Source organism: Prionailurus bengalensis, chromosome A3 (genome assembly GCF_016509475.1).
Source record: "Prionailurus bengalensis isolate Pbe53 chromosome A3, Fcat_Pben_1.1_paternal_pri, whole genome shotgun sequence".
NCBI lineage: Eukaryota > Metazoa > Chordata > Mammalia > Carnivora > Felidae > Prionailurus > Prionailurus bengalensis.
In genome coordinates this window covers 108,457,353-108,476,370 of record NC_057354.1, presented here as the reverse complement: position 1 = coordinate 108,476,370, position 19,018 = coordinate 108,457,353, and the positions used below count along the sequence as shown (strand labels likewise).

Here is a 19,018-nt window from a genome sequence, read left to right as displayed (position 1 = left end):
TGGTAAACAAAACCCTTTCCTAAAAGCCCAGTTTAATTCTATTAAAAAACAAAATAAAACCAATACATAACAGCTCCATATACTCACTAGTCACTAAAAGTCTTCAGTTTAAAATGACAGAGTATCTTCACATGCACATAATAGATATGACCATCACTTAACATGCAAAAGATACTCACATTAGGCCTACTGATTTAGTTTAGACCTAATAATAATCCACAATGCGTAATTCATTCTGTACCCACTACTGCCAGAACTTTAAATCCAGCCCAATGCTACCTTCTCTGTAAAACCTGCTGTGATTTCTCCCAACCAGAAACAATGATCTCCTTTCTCTAAACTCACATAGCATACAGTTTGTTCCCTTTGTCAGTTCATTCATTCATTCCACAAATATGTACTGAGAGTCTAATATGTGTCACACGCTAGGGCACAGTAGTGAACAAAACAAAACCACCAGCTTCCTGGATTTACACTATAGTAGGAAGAGAAAGGAAATACACAACTAAATAGAAGGTGACAAACGTCATAATAAAAACGAAAATTAGGAAGAGAGCAGAGGGTGAATTTTCTATAAAGCTAACAGAACTTCAAGTTCAGGCTTCCTCACTCGCCTCTGTGAGTGCTGAGAATTACTGGGACATGCAGAACATAGAAGGTGACCAGTAACAGGATGCTAACAGGGAGCATTTTATGAGACCACTTCTGAGTCAATGCCTACAGAGATCTCAAAAAAGGACCTGACTCTAAGGTTACAACATTTTGTTGGGACATCTTTTCTCATTCTAAATATTCACTTTTATACCAAACTTTTTATTTTTATTTATTTACTTAATGAGGGCCCCCCCCCCAAACTATATAAACTTCAGCCCTACAAAATCTGGATGCATCCCTGTTAAAGACAGAAAGTTAAGAGTAGGGTGGGGTGCCTGGGTGGCTCAGTCAGTTGAGCGTGGGACTTAGGCTCAGGTCATGATGGCGCTGTCCATGAGTTTGAGCCTTGCATCGGGCTTGCTGCTACTGGCACGGACCTCGCTTCAGATCCTCTGTCCCTCTATCTCTGCCCCTCCCCTGCTCACACTCTATCAAAAATAAATAAAACATTAAAAAAAAGAGAATGGGGTGTTGTTTCCCATAAGGTGGTAAGGAACAGACACATTAAAAGGTGACATGTGAGCTGAAACCCAAGGAAAACAAAGAAGCAAACCATATAGCTATCGGGGGAGGGCAGAATTCAGGCCCAGAACAGCAAGTGCAAAAACCCTGAGGCAGGAGCATGAGAAGCAGGGTAGGTTAGGCCAGTAGCAAAAGAAATATATAATAAATAATACTAGAAGCAATTAATGATTAGAGGCACAGAGTACAAGGCCCTTTTCTAAGCATCACTACTTTACAGCTGAGTAAACTGAGGCAGAGAAAAAAGGATTAAGTAATTGGCTAAGGGTGGTGAAACCAGGCATTCTGACTCCAGACAGAACCCAGCTCTTAAACCACTTTACTAAGCTACAGAGAAGTCATCTGTCCAGATTATGGAGTGTCTAGACAATCTCTCAGCCAGTAAGAGATTTAATATAAAAGAAAAGAAGAAATCAAAAAGGTTTTGAACTCAAAACTATGATAGCTAAAAGTAGGTCCACATTCCACGTCCCTATAAATACCAAGGGCCAAATCTTGTCATTTTTGCAACTCCACTCACAGTCCCTAACACATTTCCTTTCACAGTAGTGCTATTCAATGTAGGATGGTTGTTCAGTGTACTCTCAAAAGAGAACTACCAACTATTCACTCTCAATACAAAATAATGTATTAAATGTTCTGTCACAAGTAAATATGTATACATATTAAACCTTGGAGGTAAGCACCTCCTTTAGGGAGTCAGATCCATATCAAAGTCAGATAACCTGGGTTTTGTTGTTGTTGTTTTTAAAGCTCTCAAGAAAAATGATCTCACAATCTGTCCCACTGTCACTTGCCATCGCAAGTAACTACTGATGCTGGAAAATTCTACCTTAATTTTACCTTAAATACTCAAACGACCTTTCTGAAGTTTAGGACCTCAGGTCCCCCTAGACTTTGTCCTCCATGGAAGTGAAAAATAAGCATAGCCTTAGACAATCAGGTTTTATTTTCCTTCAGCTATTCTTTTCTCCAGGCTTAAGGTATTCATGTTCCTCAAAAGAAGTTAGATTTCAGAACTGAGTTTTCCAATCTTATAACCATGGAGTATAATGAAAGAATTAGTGTTTGAGGATATTAATCAGAACACCTTGAAAGATAAAGAGCTACAAATAAGCCAACACAATTCACTAAATGCTTGAACAAATGAATTTTCTGATTTCACTGCCCAATCTTCCGTTTTGCTCCTATCAGCTTTCATAGAGACTCCGTCTGTTTACCCAGACTACCATGTGAGTGCTACTTCGATGCTTAGCAACAGTGCAGCCTCTGCTTCACAGGGAATGGCTTCCAAACACACACAGATAAAATCAATATCAACATTTCCAAAGCATGTTCTCTACAGGACACTGATTCTAAGGACAAGCAATATGGATTACAGAGAAAAAGAATCCCACAGACAAGCAAGTTTGGAGTTTGCTGGGTTAAGCAACATTTAACAGGTTTCTTTACCACATGATGTCTCAGTCTTCGGTATACTGATAGTCGTGCTTTCTCTGGAGCATCCCAGACACATTTTGGGAAATGCCTACAAAGTCCTGTCCGGACTAAAAGATGATTCCAAGGCCCAAGCCTTAGCAAACTGCCAACACTGGGGCTTTTGACAGAAGTGGAATATAAGAAAAGGCCCATCTGGAGGCAGATGTGCTCTGTAAAGAAAGAGGTCAGGTGGAGACAGTGGGCTAGGGCTCAGGAGAAAGCACGAACCGGAAACACATTTGGGAGTCATTCACAGGATCAAGCTTAAGCCATGAGACTAGATGAGACACTTCCTTAGAGACACAGTAAGACTGGTCCTTCAAACATCCTTGCCTTACCCTATCTCCAGCTTTAGTATCTTCTGCTTCTCTCTAGCAATAAATGTAGAAAAACAACAAGACATGGTGTAGGAATAGGACGAACTGAAAAAGCTACCTGAGAAAAAATAGTACAACGCATGTGAAAATCCTATTAATGTTGATAAACATTGATAATGTGATCTGGTAAACTGCCTAATTTCTCCAAGAGAACTCTCTGAAACGACAAACCTATAGATTGTTCATTCTTTTCTTTTTTCTAAATGTAATGAACACTATAAGCCATCTCTCCAAAAGAACACCCACATGTATATATATATACACACGTATATATATACGTATGCATATGTATATACATACATTAAACCTATTAATGTCAGAGGACCTCCTGAGGCCCAGTCATTGAGCTCTCTAGTTGTCAACTCCTAGGTCCCTAGGTAACCGATGCTACAAATACTTCATCTCACAGATAAAGTCCATACAGTTACAGGACATTTAAAAGTATGACTTTTTTTTTTTAAACTCTATTTTCACGTACTTTAAGGTAGTGCAGAGAGAATGTATACTTGTATTTTTTGGCCTAGAAAAAATGAAAACTTGTTGGGTAAAACTCAAGTCATTTATCTAACACCATAAACAGGAATATGATGGTAATAACACCTTCACAACAAAACAGCTGAGAGGCTAAATGATTTTACAAGGCTGCACAACTAATAAATTCCAGGTCTTCCACATTCTACTTCAGTGCTTTTTAACTAAACCATGCCACCTTAAACAAGCATGTTATCACATTAGGATACAGTTTGAAAATAAAAATCCCTTGAAGCACCCACCTTCCAAGAATGACTATAAACAATTAAGTCTCTACCTTATTTAATCTGATTATTCCATTTTTAGCACCTAAACTGACAAATTAAGGAGCACATTACACACACTGGCTTTTGAAAACAAACCCTCTTATGTACTCCTCTCTAATAAACACAGTTTGTACAGTTAAGAAAAATCTAAAACAGCCAAACAAATACAAAAAAAATCTTTTATCTTTATATGTGGACGTGATTACAGACAAAAATACAAACAGCTTAAGCTTTGGGTGATTTAGCAAGCAGGGCGTACGATGCCAAAAACCACATGGAGTTTTCTGCTTTGGGCCCCTGGTATTGGAAAAGTCTGGCACAGGGATCAAGCCTCTATTATCTGGTGTCCACTTGGCAGACTCTACAAAAACAATGAGGCCTGGCTGCACAGTAGGAGTTAGGTATTCCGACTACTACTTCAAGATCCACTCTAACACAGAGTATGGCTACAACACGTATGCTGAACTAAAAGGTGTGCCCTGATTTCTCCACTGGAAAATTCAGTAAGACATCACCTGCTCATATCCTATCTTTATACAGGCAGTACTGCTATTGTTAAGAATGCAGTCTCTAAAGGATAAGGTTCGAATTGTGCTTTGCCACTTACCCACCCTGGCAAGTTACCGCAGCTTCCCTGTGCCTCAGTTTCCTCAAATGAAAAATGGAGTTAATAACAGCACCGATTTCATAGGGTTGCTGTAAGCAGTAAGTAAATTAATACACGGAAAAACCTTACATCGGTACCTAGCAAAGAATAAGCACTCCACAAATGTTAGTTCTCATTATCATTACTTTAAACAGATGACGAGTAATCAACTTATACCTGTATTGCACTTAGAAGTCCTTAGGAAATTATAGGTCTTAATTTTTTTTTTCCTTTTTAATCATGTGGCTTAACTACCAGCTGTTTTTTCTAAATATAGTAAATACATGGCCAATTATTCTTGAAAAGAACTTACTGTACACACTGCCACCTAAGACTTACACGCTAGTAAAGTTTTAGTTACCTTTTCAATTGAATATAACTAGATTCCCCTAAATAGCTCTAATCTACTTGGATCCATTCACTTCAACTTTCATAATCACACCAATTCCAAAACATAGCCAATGGTCATTCTTACCTGGACTGTGGCAATGGCTGCCTAACTGTTCTTTCCCCCCAATCTCCGCTGCAGTAAGGCAGATCTTTTAAAAGTACAAATCTAATTTTACTCTTCCATTGAAAACCCTACCATGGCTCCCCATTGTCCTACAGAAAAATCTGACCGCTTCATAAGACCTAAGGGGCCTGTATGATCTAGGGCCACCCTCCTTCTCTGGCTTCTCAGGCCATTCAGGCCTTTCAAATCTTCCCCCTGTTCCTTGGGGCCTCAGAGCCTTTGCAGATTATGTGTCTCTATCTGGCATAATCTTCTCTCCCCATTGCCTCTGACTCCCCAGAGATGAGGTCCTCCTGTTACTGTGCTCTCATCACCCTAATCCTAATCTTCTTTTCTCCTGGGCAGCACGAAATAAAACTGCAATAAAATAATTATCTAAGTGGTTGTTTAATGGTCTTCTTGCCCCCTCCCCAAAATAGATAAACTCCCAGTAAGATTTAGGAACATATCTATCTTTTTCTGCTACAACCCAAGTGCTTAGGTGCCCAGTACCGTATAGATGACAGGTGTGCACAAAATGCCTGTATTATTCTCAGGAGAAAAACTGATGAGACAGGTGATGACGGAAAGCAAATCATCCACAAAAGGAGACAAATGCAGAATTCTGGCTGTCCTGTGAGTTGCCATCCGTGGGCAAAATAAAGTTAAGACGAAACTTTCCAAAGTAAAATTAAGTTTCTCTGTGCATCCTCTGATGTTATGTGAAACAGGAGTTGTACTTCAGTCAGTCACCAGTAAGAAGATACACAAATAAATCAAGACTGCTGCCACATTTGGCGCTATCCCCATCTTGGCAGTCTCTACGAGGCCAAGAGTTGAGCTGGCCACGGAAGGGTGATTTATCTAGGGGGTACCTTTACAACAGGAAAGCTGGACGACTAATGGACTTTGAATTCTAACCCAGTCAAACCAGTACCCTTGCTGAGTATTCGTTGAAAAAAAAAAAAAAAAAAAGAATCTGAATCTTCTATGTCACTGACAAAAACAAGTTTAATAAGGCACCACAGTCCAATTCAATTTGGAGAAAACAAAGTTGCTTTTTTTCTCCAAAACAGGAAAAAAAATTATACTAACTAGATCTGTTTTACTGACCCAAGTCAATACTTGGAAGATTAAAAGAAAACTGGTATGCGGATGCTAAGAGGCCAGAGGTTGGGGGGCTGTGGGCGGAGGCTGCCCAGGCTCCAAACTACCGCCGGCCCGGTGGGCAGCAGTGCCCGACCCACGGCGGGCAGTCCCGGGTCCGTCTGATGGACACCGGTTTGACATACGCCAAACCCCCGCCGTCTGGTTCGTCGCTCTGACCCTGCCAATGCAGCAAACGGCCAGACCCTCTCCGCGCTGTAACGAGCAGAGCGGCCCGCTCGCGTCCAGCCTTAGCCGGGCACTGCGCGTCCAGGGTAGGGTTCAGGTAAGGGTTCGGAGGTCTCGGGGTGACTCGTTTGGCCCTTTGTTCGCTCCAAGGCAGCAGAGCCCCCCGGGCGCCCGCTCCTCCTCCGCCTCCCCCACTGCTCCCGGGGCGCCCGCGCCTCCCGCGGAGGGACAGCGCGGACGCGGGTGCCCAGGGGGCAGCGGCGGCGCCCCCCGCCCTCCCCGCGACGGGTCCCGACCCCGCGGCCTCGGCGGCGCGCGGCCCCTCGCCTTTACCTTGTAGACGTCGCCGTAGGTGCCGCTGCCGATGCGCTGAATCAGCTCGAAGTCCTCCTGCGGGTTCCGGCGGGACAAATCGAACCCGGGGTTCATGGCGGGCCCCGGGTGCCCCCCGCCTCCCTCCCGGGCAGGGGAGGGGGGGCGCTCAGGGGGCCACACGGAGAGTGGGAGCCGCGGCCGGCCCCCTGCTCCCCCGGCGGTCACAATCGCCCGGCTCCACGCTGCGGCCGCCGCCGCTCCTCTCACGCCGCCGCCGCCGCGGACGACGACCCGGCTAACCGTCCCCGCCCCCGCAGTCCGCCGCCAGCCGAACCCGGGTCACACCCACAAGGAGAGGAGAACGCTCGCAGCCCCTCGCTCGGGGTGCAACTCCAACATGGCTTCCGCCTTCGCCGCTCCTCCCCCTCCCCTTACTCCGGCTCCTCCACCCTCCTCCCCCTTTTCCCGGCTCCGGCCCGACTGCGCAGCCGCGATCCCGGAGGGAGCGCTCGTCGGCCCCGCGCGCGTGCGGCCCCGTGCGCGCTCCTGCTCCGCGCGCCTGCCGGGCGTGGGCGGGCGGCCCGGCCGCACCGGACCCTGGTCCCGCGCAGGACTCTCGCGCTGCCGACTCGCGCGCAACTGCGGCCGAGCCTTGCCGGGAAGGTGTGCCTGTCCCAGGGGCCGCGGGGAGTGGGACGGAAAAAAAGTAGCTCCTTTTCGCTTCTGATTCCCTGAACAGCAAAGTTTGATGTCGCTGTATCATGTCCCAACCTTAAGCAGGTAGTAAAGTTTTAATTTGCAAGACAGCCAGGAGCCCCAGTTTATTTGTAGAAGCACTTGCACGCAGAAGACAGCCGAGTGCCAGAGACCTTCTGAGATTGCGGGGAAAGGGTGGCCCTGAGGAAAGCCCCTGAGAAAAGTGAGCCTTGCTAGATTAGATATCCCGACACTGGAGCTGGCCTGCCTGGCTGCAAAAGAGGGCAGGCCTGGAGGGCAGCCAGGAGGCGTGTGGAGTGGGTAGGGCGTGGGAAGCTCTGGGGGAAAAACACGCTGAGCGGCTGCTCACCAGCCCGAGTGGAGAGCGTGGGAAGCTGGCGGAGCCCAGAATTAAAACAGTGGTTGACCTTCTTCACCAGAGACGCCTGGATTATCAAAGACCCGGGCGGGGACAGTGCAAGCTGTGAGCAACCTTCCGAAGGAAAGGTGGTGGAGGGTGGAGTGTGAACAAGACCCATCCTGCGCCTGAAATGTAAACACATGATTGATCCGGAAGCTCTTTAGTGTACCTACCCAAAGCCCCACCCAGAGTGAGACCCAGATGGTGAGCATCGCGTCCAGTCTTGTGGACACCGGCTCCACCTGTTAATACCTGTTCAAGAAAGCGTGTGGACATGGAGAGTTAATTTTCTGTTCTCAATAAACCGTCCACTAGGCATGTCCAAAAGCTTTAACCAAGTAGGTGAGGGCCACTTTGACAATACTACTTTGCTTCAGAAATGCCTTCCTAATATCCATAGGCACCACACCTTCTAACCAGTAGTGCTCCCTAATGCCTGATGACTCCTGAAAAACTAGGTCTTATCAAGCCTCTTAAGGATAAAATAAGTGTAATCAAATAATAGTCAAGCCAGTTACAGTTAACTGCCTCATTTTTCTCATTTCAATCCTTTTGCCCACAGGAAGATTGCATATTAAGTTCTCAAAGAAGTTGTTTACTCTGAGTAACTATTGAATAGAAGGTGTTGGAAAATGACCGTCTCTTCACCCATACAAATAGCTTTGTTTTAATTAAAGCATGAGTGACATGTGCACATCACTTAAATTACTCCCATATGAGTGCTTATCATTGGATTTCTTCTAGCTAGATCTTACCTTAAGGCTCTGGTATCTTGAAAATTGAACTCCCGAATATAAATGTTATTCCATTCCTGCTTTAGCCTGTTTAAGGCACTTGCTAGGGACCCAGACTGCAGGCCTTTCTTCAGCTTGTCCACATTTGGAGAATTGTTTGGCCCCTTTAAGCCAAACATAAGAATAATTAGTCCAGGATTCAGATAAGCAGACCTAATAAACTATCCCAAATAGGAATCAGCTCGCTTTCTCTGCCTTTTTAACAGGGGCGGGGGAGCCAAATTCTCAGCAAGAGAACCTCATAATGGTTTCACTGTTTTGTTCGCTAGGATTATCATCTGTGCAGATAACTTTGCATTTGCATCACTAATAGACTTCTTTCAAAGGGAAAAGACATTTCAGTAGGACTGAAACAGTCTTTAAGGTTTTGTTTGTTCCATTTTGGCAGGGCCGAGCTAGCTAGTCCTTTTGAAAAGGGATTGATTTTCGTGTAAGGGCCTGATTTGCCATATGGGTTACAGCATAAATAAAAGGGCTTTTGCAATTAACTGCTCACAATGAATAAAATATTTTGTTCTTTGTAATATAGATACATGCAGATGCCAAATCCGATGTCTTTGTTTTTCCTATTCCAGTGCTCCTCAACTTTGCTAGAAGTAACACTAATGATCACACTTTCTTTGAATCTGAGAAATAGCTTCCCTTTTCTGTGATTAAAAGCATCCTTAGAAGTCATCTAATCTTTTCAATTTAAGAACTGCTTCTACAGCATCTATCCTGTCTTTACTGCTACCTGAATACCTTCAACAAAAGGAAACTCACTGCTTCCAAAAGCAACCCGCCTTGTTATGAGACAGTGCTAGTGAATGATCAAAGTAACAATAATAAAAACAATAGTAATATCTAGCATTACCTAGTGCCTATGAGGTGCCAGGAACTGAGCCAAGTATTTTCCATGTATTATCTCATTTAATTCTCAACAACAACTTAATGACATAGGTATTAATATCATCATTTTTTGAGGTACAGACAAATTAAGCTGGCTCAAGGTAATAGAAAGCTGAAATTTGAACAGGGTAAGACATGAAGGCTCTCAGCCACTAATCTGTACTCTGCTTTACAGTATACAGTATATAAAACTTCTCTTGGGGCATCTGGGGGGCTCAGTCGGTTAAGTGTCTGACTTTGGCTCGGGTCATGATCTCACGGTTTGGTTTGTAAATTTGAGTCCCGCGTTCAGCTCTCCACTGTCAGCTCAGAGCCTGCTTCAGATCCTGTCTCCCTCTCTCTGCCCCTCCCCCACTCCCACTCTCTCTGTCTCCCAAAAATAAATTTTAAAAAATTATCTTATGCTAAGCCCAAATCTGCCTCCCTGTCATGCATTTAGAGTCATTGATTATTAAATTCTAGTGGTACAGAATACAGAGAAGAAAAGCCACAGTGCCTGCCCTCAGGCAGTCTCACATAACTGAGAAGCACAGAAGAGGGGCAGGAATGCAGGCAGGAAGATATAGGAAGGATGCTAAAGGTAAATCCTGAAAAATGTGTTGGAGTTAGCCAAAGAAATTAAGGGGAGGTCGTACGCTCCAGGCTGGCCACTTAGCCCTAAGCCCCTTAAAGCACTCACCCATGTGAGCATCACACAGTAGGGAGCAGGTAAAGGCTAAAATGGACAGTATATTCAGACCACCCTTCTCTTAGCCCATCCTTCATGGGTGTGTGGCTTAGGGATTCTTTGGTCTCTGTACCAGCTCTCAGTTTTACCCTGAAGACTTCTTGTCTGAACCACCCATCAGATCCACTTCCTTGGCTTACTGACCTCATAATCACCACTCACATTTCAGTAGACCAACAGCTCTGGGAAAGGAACACAAAGCAGGCCTTGGCTCAAAAAGACGACAACCAGGCCATCCACCAGAGGAGGAGAATCAGATGGAAACATATATAACACAATGACAGAGAATTCCAGGATGTCATGCAGCCTAGCCTAGCAGAGCTCTGAGTCAGGCTACCTGGATTCCTAGCTTTGTCCCTTCACTGAATGACCTTGAGGAGGTTATTTCAAAATGGGGCTGTTATGGAGTCAAAACGAAACAAAAGTCAGCAGTGCCTTACCACAGTAAGCCCACAGAGTATTAATTGCTACTATTTTGGATATATTTTAGAATTAAAAAAAATTTTTTTTGGTATAAGTGTAACTTTATTATTTTTTACGATGTTATATTAGTTTCAGGTGTACAATATAGTGATTCAACAATTCCATACATTACTTGCTGCTCATTACAAGTGCACTCAGACCTGTCACCTATTTAACCCAACCTCCCACTCCCCTCACCCCATTTTAGAATGCTTTAAAGGGTGACAAGTCATGGGGATAGGAATGGAGATATTATTTAGGAAAACAAATGCAATAACATATACAGGAGAACCTGAATGGAGGCCAGGGATGCTGAAGACAGAAGACAAAGAACATAAAGATCATTGGACTGTGGAATTAAAGGTCCGTGGGGTGAGGAAACAGGTAGACAATGGGTGACAAATAGGCTTAAACAACTGAGAAGGTCCCAAGAGGGTGATAGCATTTGCCATAACAGAGGTATGAGGCTTATTTGGGGGAGGGTTTTAACGTTAGGTCGAAGTAAATGATTCTGTTTCTTACCTGGTAAGATTGAGATGCTCAACTGTAAATGTAAAATTAGTGACGAAAAATAGAGTTGAGGGGTGCCTAGGTGGCTCAGTTGGTTAAGGTTCTAACTGTTGATTTCAGCTCAGGTCATGATCTCACAGTTTGTGAGGTGGGGCCCCTGCATCAGGCTCTGCTCTGACAACATGGAGCCTGCTTGGGATTCTCTCTCTCCCCCTCTCTCTGCCCCTCCCCTGCTTGGTCTCACTCTCTCTCTCTCTCAAAATATATAAACATAAAAAAAAAAAAACCATAGAGTTGAAACTTAGGAAAGGTGTCACGGCTAATTTTTAAATTTTAAGAGTCATAGTTTAGAAATATTTATTATCTATTACACGCCAAACACTGTTAGATTCTGAATGTGAAATAGGGCCTGAATTCAAATGGTCCCTGAATTCAAGTTGAGGCTACAAATTCTCAGATAATTCCTTTACAATGAGATAAGTACTAGGGTGCAGGGAAGCAGAGTTAGAAGGAGATATTTATTAGGTGCTCCTTGGGCTAATAATTTGGCTCTTTTTCAAGCCAATATATGTTTTAAAATTTTCTTTAAACAGGGACACCTGGGTGGCTCAGTCAGTTACGCCTCTGACTTTGGCTCAGGTCATGATCTTATCATTCAAGAGTTGAGCCCAGCATCAGGCTTCCTGCTGTCAGCACAGAGCCTTCTTGGGATTCTCTGTCTCTCTCTGCCCCTCCCCTGCTCTCTCGTGTGCATGCTGTCTCTCACTCTCTCTCAAAAACAAATGTATTTTTAAATGGTATACTCTACATTTTTTTACAGGTAAGGTAGAGCTCTGCATGGGGAGTAGGTGGAGATGGAAGTCCTCAGGTGTCAACTTTCAACTCCCACTCTGACGTTCTGAGCAATTCAGTTCTGCTCCCAGATTTGCATATGTCCCAGTACAGTGTTTCTCAATGGAGGTTTTATTAGCATTTTGGGTAGGACAATTCTTCCTTGTGTGGGACTGTCCTCTATTTTAATACTGCTCCCAGCCACACTGGCATTAACAACAAAAATAGCCACACATATTTCTGAATGTCTAGGGTTGGGCTGGGGTGGAGGATGGGGGGGGGCGTGGTGACTGGATTGAGAATGTTTGCCTATCATGTCCTTGGGAGAACTGTCACCCACATCAAACTGTTATTGTAGTATTCCTTTCTATCTCATATAGTATATTTCCTGAGAGAAGTTCTGGTATGTAAAATATTGTCCCTCCGATTTCCAATACTTAGCACCCAAGTGGTGTTTCACTGCCCTCTGTAGATTCACAACCAAGATTTCACCTGCCCTTTATCACACAGTTTCTGGGATCACATAGGAGGGCACCGAATCTAGTCTTTGCAGGTTATGGAAGTCTTCACAGAGGAAGGACCCTCCAGACTGAGACTTAAAAGACAAGTAGAGAATTAGCCAGGCAAGAAGGTATACTCCATACCAAGGGTAGAGAGATTACATTTGAAGAAACTAAAGTAGTTCCCTTTAAGGAGAATGACAAACGAGGCTAGAAGGTAAGCAGGGACCAGTCCATTAAGGAGCATGTAAGTTGTGTTGAATAATTCACATTTCTTCCTGAGAACAAAAGGGAGCTGTTGGTGGGTTTTCAGCACTGAAGTAACATGGTCTAATTTGCTCCTTAGAAATAGTCCACCAGCTGCAGGTGGCGAATGAATTGAAGGCAGGTGGCAAGACTGGAGATGAGCTGGGAGAATAGGAGACCATTATAGCAGTCCAGGTGGGAGAAAATGATGGTCTGAATGAACATATGGACTCAGCATCAACATTGGGTGATGTCTTTGAAACTGTGGGTTGAGATGAATTCTCATAGGGAAAATAAGTAGAATAGGTAGGCAGAAAACAGTTTCCTAGAAAACCCCAACATTTAGACTGTGAGCAAAGGCAGAGGATCTAGCAAAGGAGGCTAGGAAGGTGGAATCCATTATGTGGAAATGGAATGGTATGGTAGCCATAGGTGTGTACCACTTAGGAGTCCCTTCAAGGAAGCACCTGCTGTAGGAGCGTGAATCGCTGACAGCCTCCAGCTACCATGCCTTTGGGATCCATCACAGAACTCATGCAGAGGTCTCAGTCTCCCCAGATGCTCTCAACAAATGACTGAGCACAGCTGGCCATTCCTGCCCATGGAATTTCCTCTAGTGGACAGCTTTGCTCTGGGGCCCCCCGTGAGCCTACTGAGCCAGTTACAGAGCGTCCCTGAAGACTGAGGCTCTTCCTACCCAGTCCGTCTTCCTTCTTTCTCTCCTTTCACAGGTATGAAGCCATGCATTGCAGTCTGAGAGTCTTCCCTCCTACTCCTGCTCCCTTCCCTCTTTATCCTTCACAGGTGCATCTTACACTTCTAATTCAATTTTACCATCTGCTGAACTAATACAATTGATATCAATGAAGCGAAAGAGGGAATTTTAAGAGAGTGATCAAGCTTGTGATAAATGCCAGAAAGAGATTGACAAGAAGGGAGACAGAAAAGTGTCATCAGATCTGTCACTGTGGAGGTCAGTGTCAGTCTAACTATTGAAGCCCATAGTCCCTGTTCTGCTATTGTGTCTCCTTTTAGTGTTATTCTCCCAGATCCCCTTCAATTTGGTCGTACATTATAGTCTTCATACATCGCATCCAGACACCCTCATTATGGACACATTTAATTTGTTAATATCTTTTTTTTCACTTTATTTTTTAAGTAAGTATTTTTTAAATGTGTATTTATTTTCAGAGAGCGCACGTGCACATGAGCACCATCTGGGGAGGGGCAAAGAGAGAGAGAGGGAGGGAGAGAGAGAATCCCAAGCAGGCTCCATGCTCAGTACAGAGTCCCACAGGGAGCCTGATCCCATAACCCTGGGATCATGACCTGAGCTAAAACCAAGAGTCAGACGCTCAACTGACTGAGCCCCTCAGGTGCCCTGTGAATATCTTTGTAAATTCTGGCACCAGGAGGTGAGTTCAGTATTCCACAGGCAGTCTGATCAATGTTGACGATAGGAAGATTATAACTACCTGTTATCTGAACACTATATTTTAGCCTAAACTTTGATTCAGTTTTTTTTTTTTTTATAGCCACGACAAACTCAGGGCTGCTGTACTGCTCAACACCAAGGGATGCCATTCAGATTATATAATCCTCAAGTCCAACCTGGCCCTTGGGTCCTGATTTTAAAAATCTCCTTGGGGCGCCTGGGTGGCTCAGTCGGTTAAGCGTCCGACCTCGGCTCAGGTCACGATCTCGCGGAATGTGGGTTCGAGCCCCGCATAAGGCTCTGTGCTGACTGCTCAGAGCCCAGAGCCTGTTTCAGATTCTGTGTCTCCCTCTCTCTCTGACCCTCCCCCATTCATGCTCTGTCTCTCTCTGTCTCAAAAATAAATAAACGTTAAAAAAAAATTTTTTTTTAATCTCCAAAATCCACATTTGCTCCCCTCTTAATCATATCATCAGAAGCGTTCTTGAAACCTCATTGCCATAAAATTCTGGGGACAGGAAACCTGGTCTTGTGCATCCTACTATAAATTTCCTGTCTTGCCAAGAGTTCATCAGACCAGATACCATTTTCTCATCATCAAGCACATATAACAACACCAACAACAAAACAAGGCACAGAGTACCTCTACCCAATATTGCTACCAGGTGAGGTCTTGAAAAGACAAACAAATTAGACAAGATCCTAGAGCCTTGTTTGGATAGACAAGAACTTCCTATCTTCTTGAGAAGCCAGGAGTTTGAGGGGGAGCTGTTTGGCCAGCACTGCAGTTAATATCTTTTTAACTCAACTAATCCTTGAGGGGTACAGGCTGTGTGAAAAATAGATAACGAAGTATCAAGGGACTGCAAGAAAGTACAGGTGGGTTGCAGGCTGGGTAAGAGACTAAGAGATGCTAAGATAATCTTATTGATGAAACTCCTGATTATATTAACCTTTTATCCCATGGTAGATTACAGCATAGTGTTCCCCAGTTCCTTTTTACATAATATCTAGCCTACAGTTCCCCTTAGATACTCCCAGTTAAAGGGCATTGCCCTGACCCTTAGTTCCCAAATATAGAGTGAGGCCACTATGGGGCCAGATCGAGTTGGTCCAGAACAAATGTAGTGATATACACTTTTTCCAGAGTAGGTTATTGCCCAGAGCGTTATCATGCTGGCCTTTTTTAAAACAAGCTTTATTCTAGGGGCACCTGGGTGGCTCAGTTGTCTAAGCATCTGACTCTTGACTCTTGGTTTTGGCTCAAGTCATGATCTCACGGTTCGTGAGTTCAAGCCTCGCGTAGGGCTCTGCGCTGAAGTGAGGAGCCTGCTTGGGATTCTCTCTCTCCCTCTTTCTCTGCCCCTCCCTTACGCTCTCTCTCTTTCTCAAAAGAAATAAGGAAGAAGAAGAAGAAGAAGAAGAAGAAGAAGAAGAAGAAAACTTTATTCTAGTAATTCTTACTCTTAGGAGGACTCCAACCCCCACTCCCAACAAAACCTGTGGTAAAGCTATCTGCTTACAGATCTAGAAAGTTCATCTCTTTGGGAAAAAAAAAATTCACTAATTTGGTTTAAACCTGGTATGGAGGTTTTCTTGATCAAAACACACCAAAAAAATAGCAATAAAAGCTAAGTTAAATAATTCAAATAAAGTGCCAGGAGTTTTCCATTATTCCTACCCCTGCTCACAGTTCAAGCTGATGTGAAGATAACCCATTTCTCAAATTGACCCAGATCTCTGCCTAGGACATGGATCCATTTGCTGGGTCTGAGCTCATAGCAAAGCCCATCTGGATGGATCAAGGCATATTTCTTCTTGGTATGGGAGCCAAACTTCCTGCCTGAAATCTGATCATCTTGGTTACTTAAAGATACTTTTAAAAATATATATGTTTAGGAGGGAATGGGTGGCTCAGTCGGTTAAGCATCTGACTCTTGACTTTGGCTCAGGTCACAGTGATCTCATGGTTCACGAGTTCAAGCCCCGTGTCAGGCTCTGCACTGATCATGGAGTCTGCCTGAGATTCTCTCTCTTTCGTTCTGCCCCTCTTCCCCACTCTCTCTCTCTCTAAAATAAAAAAATAAAATATTTATATATGTTTAAATCAAGACTCAGTTATGAACTTCCCCAGCTAAGCATCTGAAACCATCAGAATGGTTTAAACCTGTGTTGACGGAATAACAAAAGGAAGGAAACTCATGAAAATTTCCCTGATGCTCTGTATTTTATTTACAAATAGCTGACCCCTCTGTGAAATTTGTGAATAGCCTTTTACAAGCATAAATGTGGCACCACGTATAGGCAGTCTTTCTCTATCTCAACCTCGAAACTGTTAACGGGGCATCAATATCTGAAAATGTTTACATGAATTTTAATGCTGAAAAGTATAATACTCTTAAGTTGCTGATATTGGTATTTAGGGTTTACCTCTCACCTAACTCTCAGGTCATTCCAAATAAACCCAAAACACCATGTCTGCAAATCTGAATGCAGTCTGTTTCTGCTATGTGGTGCAAGTCTCTTAATTAGTCTCTCTGGCCCCATTTTGTTCTTCTTCTGATAATACTACACCTGGGCAATAAACATAATTTCTTAAAATGCCAACAATGGAAATATGGAAGTCCTGCGGGGAAGCTAAATTTGGAAGGAATGTGAGTTCACTTTTAAGTATGTTGAGTTTGAGGGGATGAAAGGGCGTTAAGGAGGAGACATTACAAGGACAGTGACCGATTTAGGAAGTGCAAGAGGGAATTAGATCGTGATGTGTACATGTGAGTCATATAAGTCAAGATGGTAGGATCAATCATGAGATCTCTAAGTGAAAGTTTGAGAGTACAGAGCAGTGGTGAGCAATCTTTCTTTCTTTCTTTCATTCAAGGAAGGACCACTTAAATGAAGCAGAAAGTGTTTACAAATCTTGTTTTTGAAACATTCAAAGGGAAAATAATGTTACTGGCTTCCATAACAAGACCTTATGCTCTGGGATGATTTATTGAGATATGAATATCTATTCTTCTCCCAGGCAGTGTTTCCTAGCTTGCCCTAGCTTGCTATATTTGTGATGTGTAATCTAAGGTAAAGAGAATGTAGACCTGAGTGGGGAAATGAGAAGAGAAGGGGAATAATTTAGCTAGAAAGGAGTTAAGTCAACCTTCAAAGTGTTGGAAGAAAGGGAGAAGGGAGGTAACCAAAAGCCCAATCAACTAGGTCCTAGAGAAAGAGTTTGGGGATTTAGAGAGAGAGAGAATAGAATGGAACCCAAGTGTGTCTCTGTAACCATAAATGGGTTCTCTGATGTTCTTTGAGATCTGTAAATAAAGTTGGAATACCTTTTAAAAATTGCCGTGTATCTTTATATGTGATACTGAGCAGAGTCTAGGCATATGGGACCCCAGGACTTATTAGAGTTCCAAGAAGAATGCCAATGAGAAATTTGGCAATGGTTTTGAACTGCTAAAATGTTAACTGATCATACTAAGAAGTCATGACACAGAAACAGCTTTCAAATCTTTTGTAACTTAATTTGCATTGCTTTTTAGAGTTTAAAAATGTTTTCACTTTTATATCTTCTTTTATCTTTGGGTGATCCCTTAAATTATCATCATCTGTAATGTACAGATGGGGAAATTGAAGCTTCGAGAAGTGAAAACCGGAAAGAGATCAGGCTTAATGATTAGTTCCACTCAATTGAATACCTACTGAGCCTTGCTTACTGAGATTCAGGTTGTGCTACATCGTGGGGACACAACAATGATTAAAATGTGCATGCAATCCTCAGCCACCATGCCATTCTTTCTTGATTCTTCCCCAGTTCTAAGAAGACTCATATCTCCTGGAAGCCTGGGCCAGGCTGGTTCATAAGGAGATCCAACTCTGAGCATCATCGACACAGACAGCCCATTTACAGGAAGAATCGACTCTAGGGTACTCTGGCAGTTCCATGCCTGTGATGTAGTCATCAAAATTGCAAAAATAAGGAAGATATGGGAACTCTTACATACCACTGAGTGGAAAATAAATTGGTACAATTACATTAGAAGGCAATCTAGCAACATCTATTAAAACAAAAGATGCCCTTATCTTACAATCCAGCAATTCCATTTCTCTCTATATATTTGCAAGAAACTCTCCCATCAACGCATAAGGAGTCATGTAAATGAATATTCATTGAAGCATCATGTATAACAGGAAAATAATTGGAGACAATCTAAATGTTCATCATCCTGAGAATGGTTAAGTAAATTGTTGTATGACCACACAGTGAAATACCATATCATAGTTAAAATAAATGAACTAGAACTGGAGCTATAATATGCATCAATCTAAAAAAATAGAATATCTAGTGAAAACAAAAAAGTGGCAGGAGACCCATAAGGCTTGCTACCATTTACATTAACTTCAGACCCATGGAACAATAGTACATATTTCCATGTGTGATAAACATTTTAAAATACTCTTAGTGATAGTAACTCCAAATTTAGGATAGTTGTTACCTCTGCTGAAAAAGAAGGGTAATGATAGAGTATGCAGAAGCCTTTAGCCAAATCTGTATTTCCCCCAAAGTGGATTGGAAAAAAAATATGGCAAAAAGTAAATGTTTGACAAAAACTGGTGGGAAAGATGAGTTTGTGATATTATTTTCTATATCATATATACTTGAAACATTTCATTTAAAAATATAAATGTTCTTTTAATGGTGGAATTACAGGATTTTTCTCTTTGTGCAGAAATTTCTTTTTTTTTCCTTTTTCCATGTTAAAATTCCGTCCATACTTTGATATTTAATTCAAGTCTCACTACCTTATTGAGAATTTCTATGACAATCTTGTCAGTCCATACTATGCTCTCCCTTTTCTAAACCACAATAGGTCTATAAAGTTCTCTTGT

The 19,018-nt window shown here is 42.9% G+C and overlaps 1 protein-coding gene across 3 annotated transcripts in view; it reads right to left on the bottom strand.

The window, feature by feature from the left end:
- Positions 1 to 7,102, bottom strand: part of MAP4K3 (mitogen-activated protein kinase kinase kinase kinase 3) — a 206,053-nt gene extending 198,951 nt beyond the window's left edge. The window contains exon 1 of one of the 3 annotated variants that reach the window (XR_006301061.1): positions 6,637 to 7,022. Coding sequence is in view for 2 of the 3 variants with exons in the window: in XM_043604108.1 (XP_043460043.1) it covers positions 6,637 to 6,732 (96 nt within the window). In the remaining variant the exon portion in view is untranslated. Of the gene's footprint in view, positions 1 to 6,636 lie in introns of all 3 variants that reach the window. The other 2 variants (XM_043604108.1, XM_043604109.1) reach the window with 2 other exon arrangements.
- Positions 7,103 to 19,018: the final 11,916 nt, after the last annotated feature.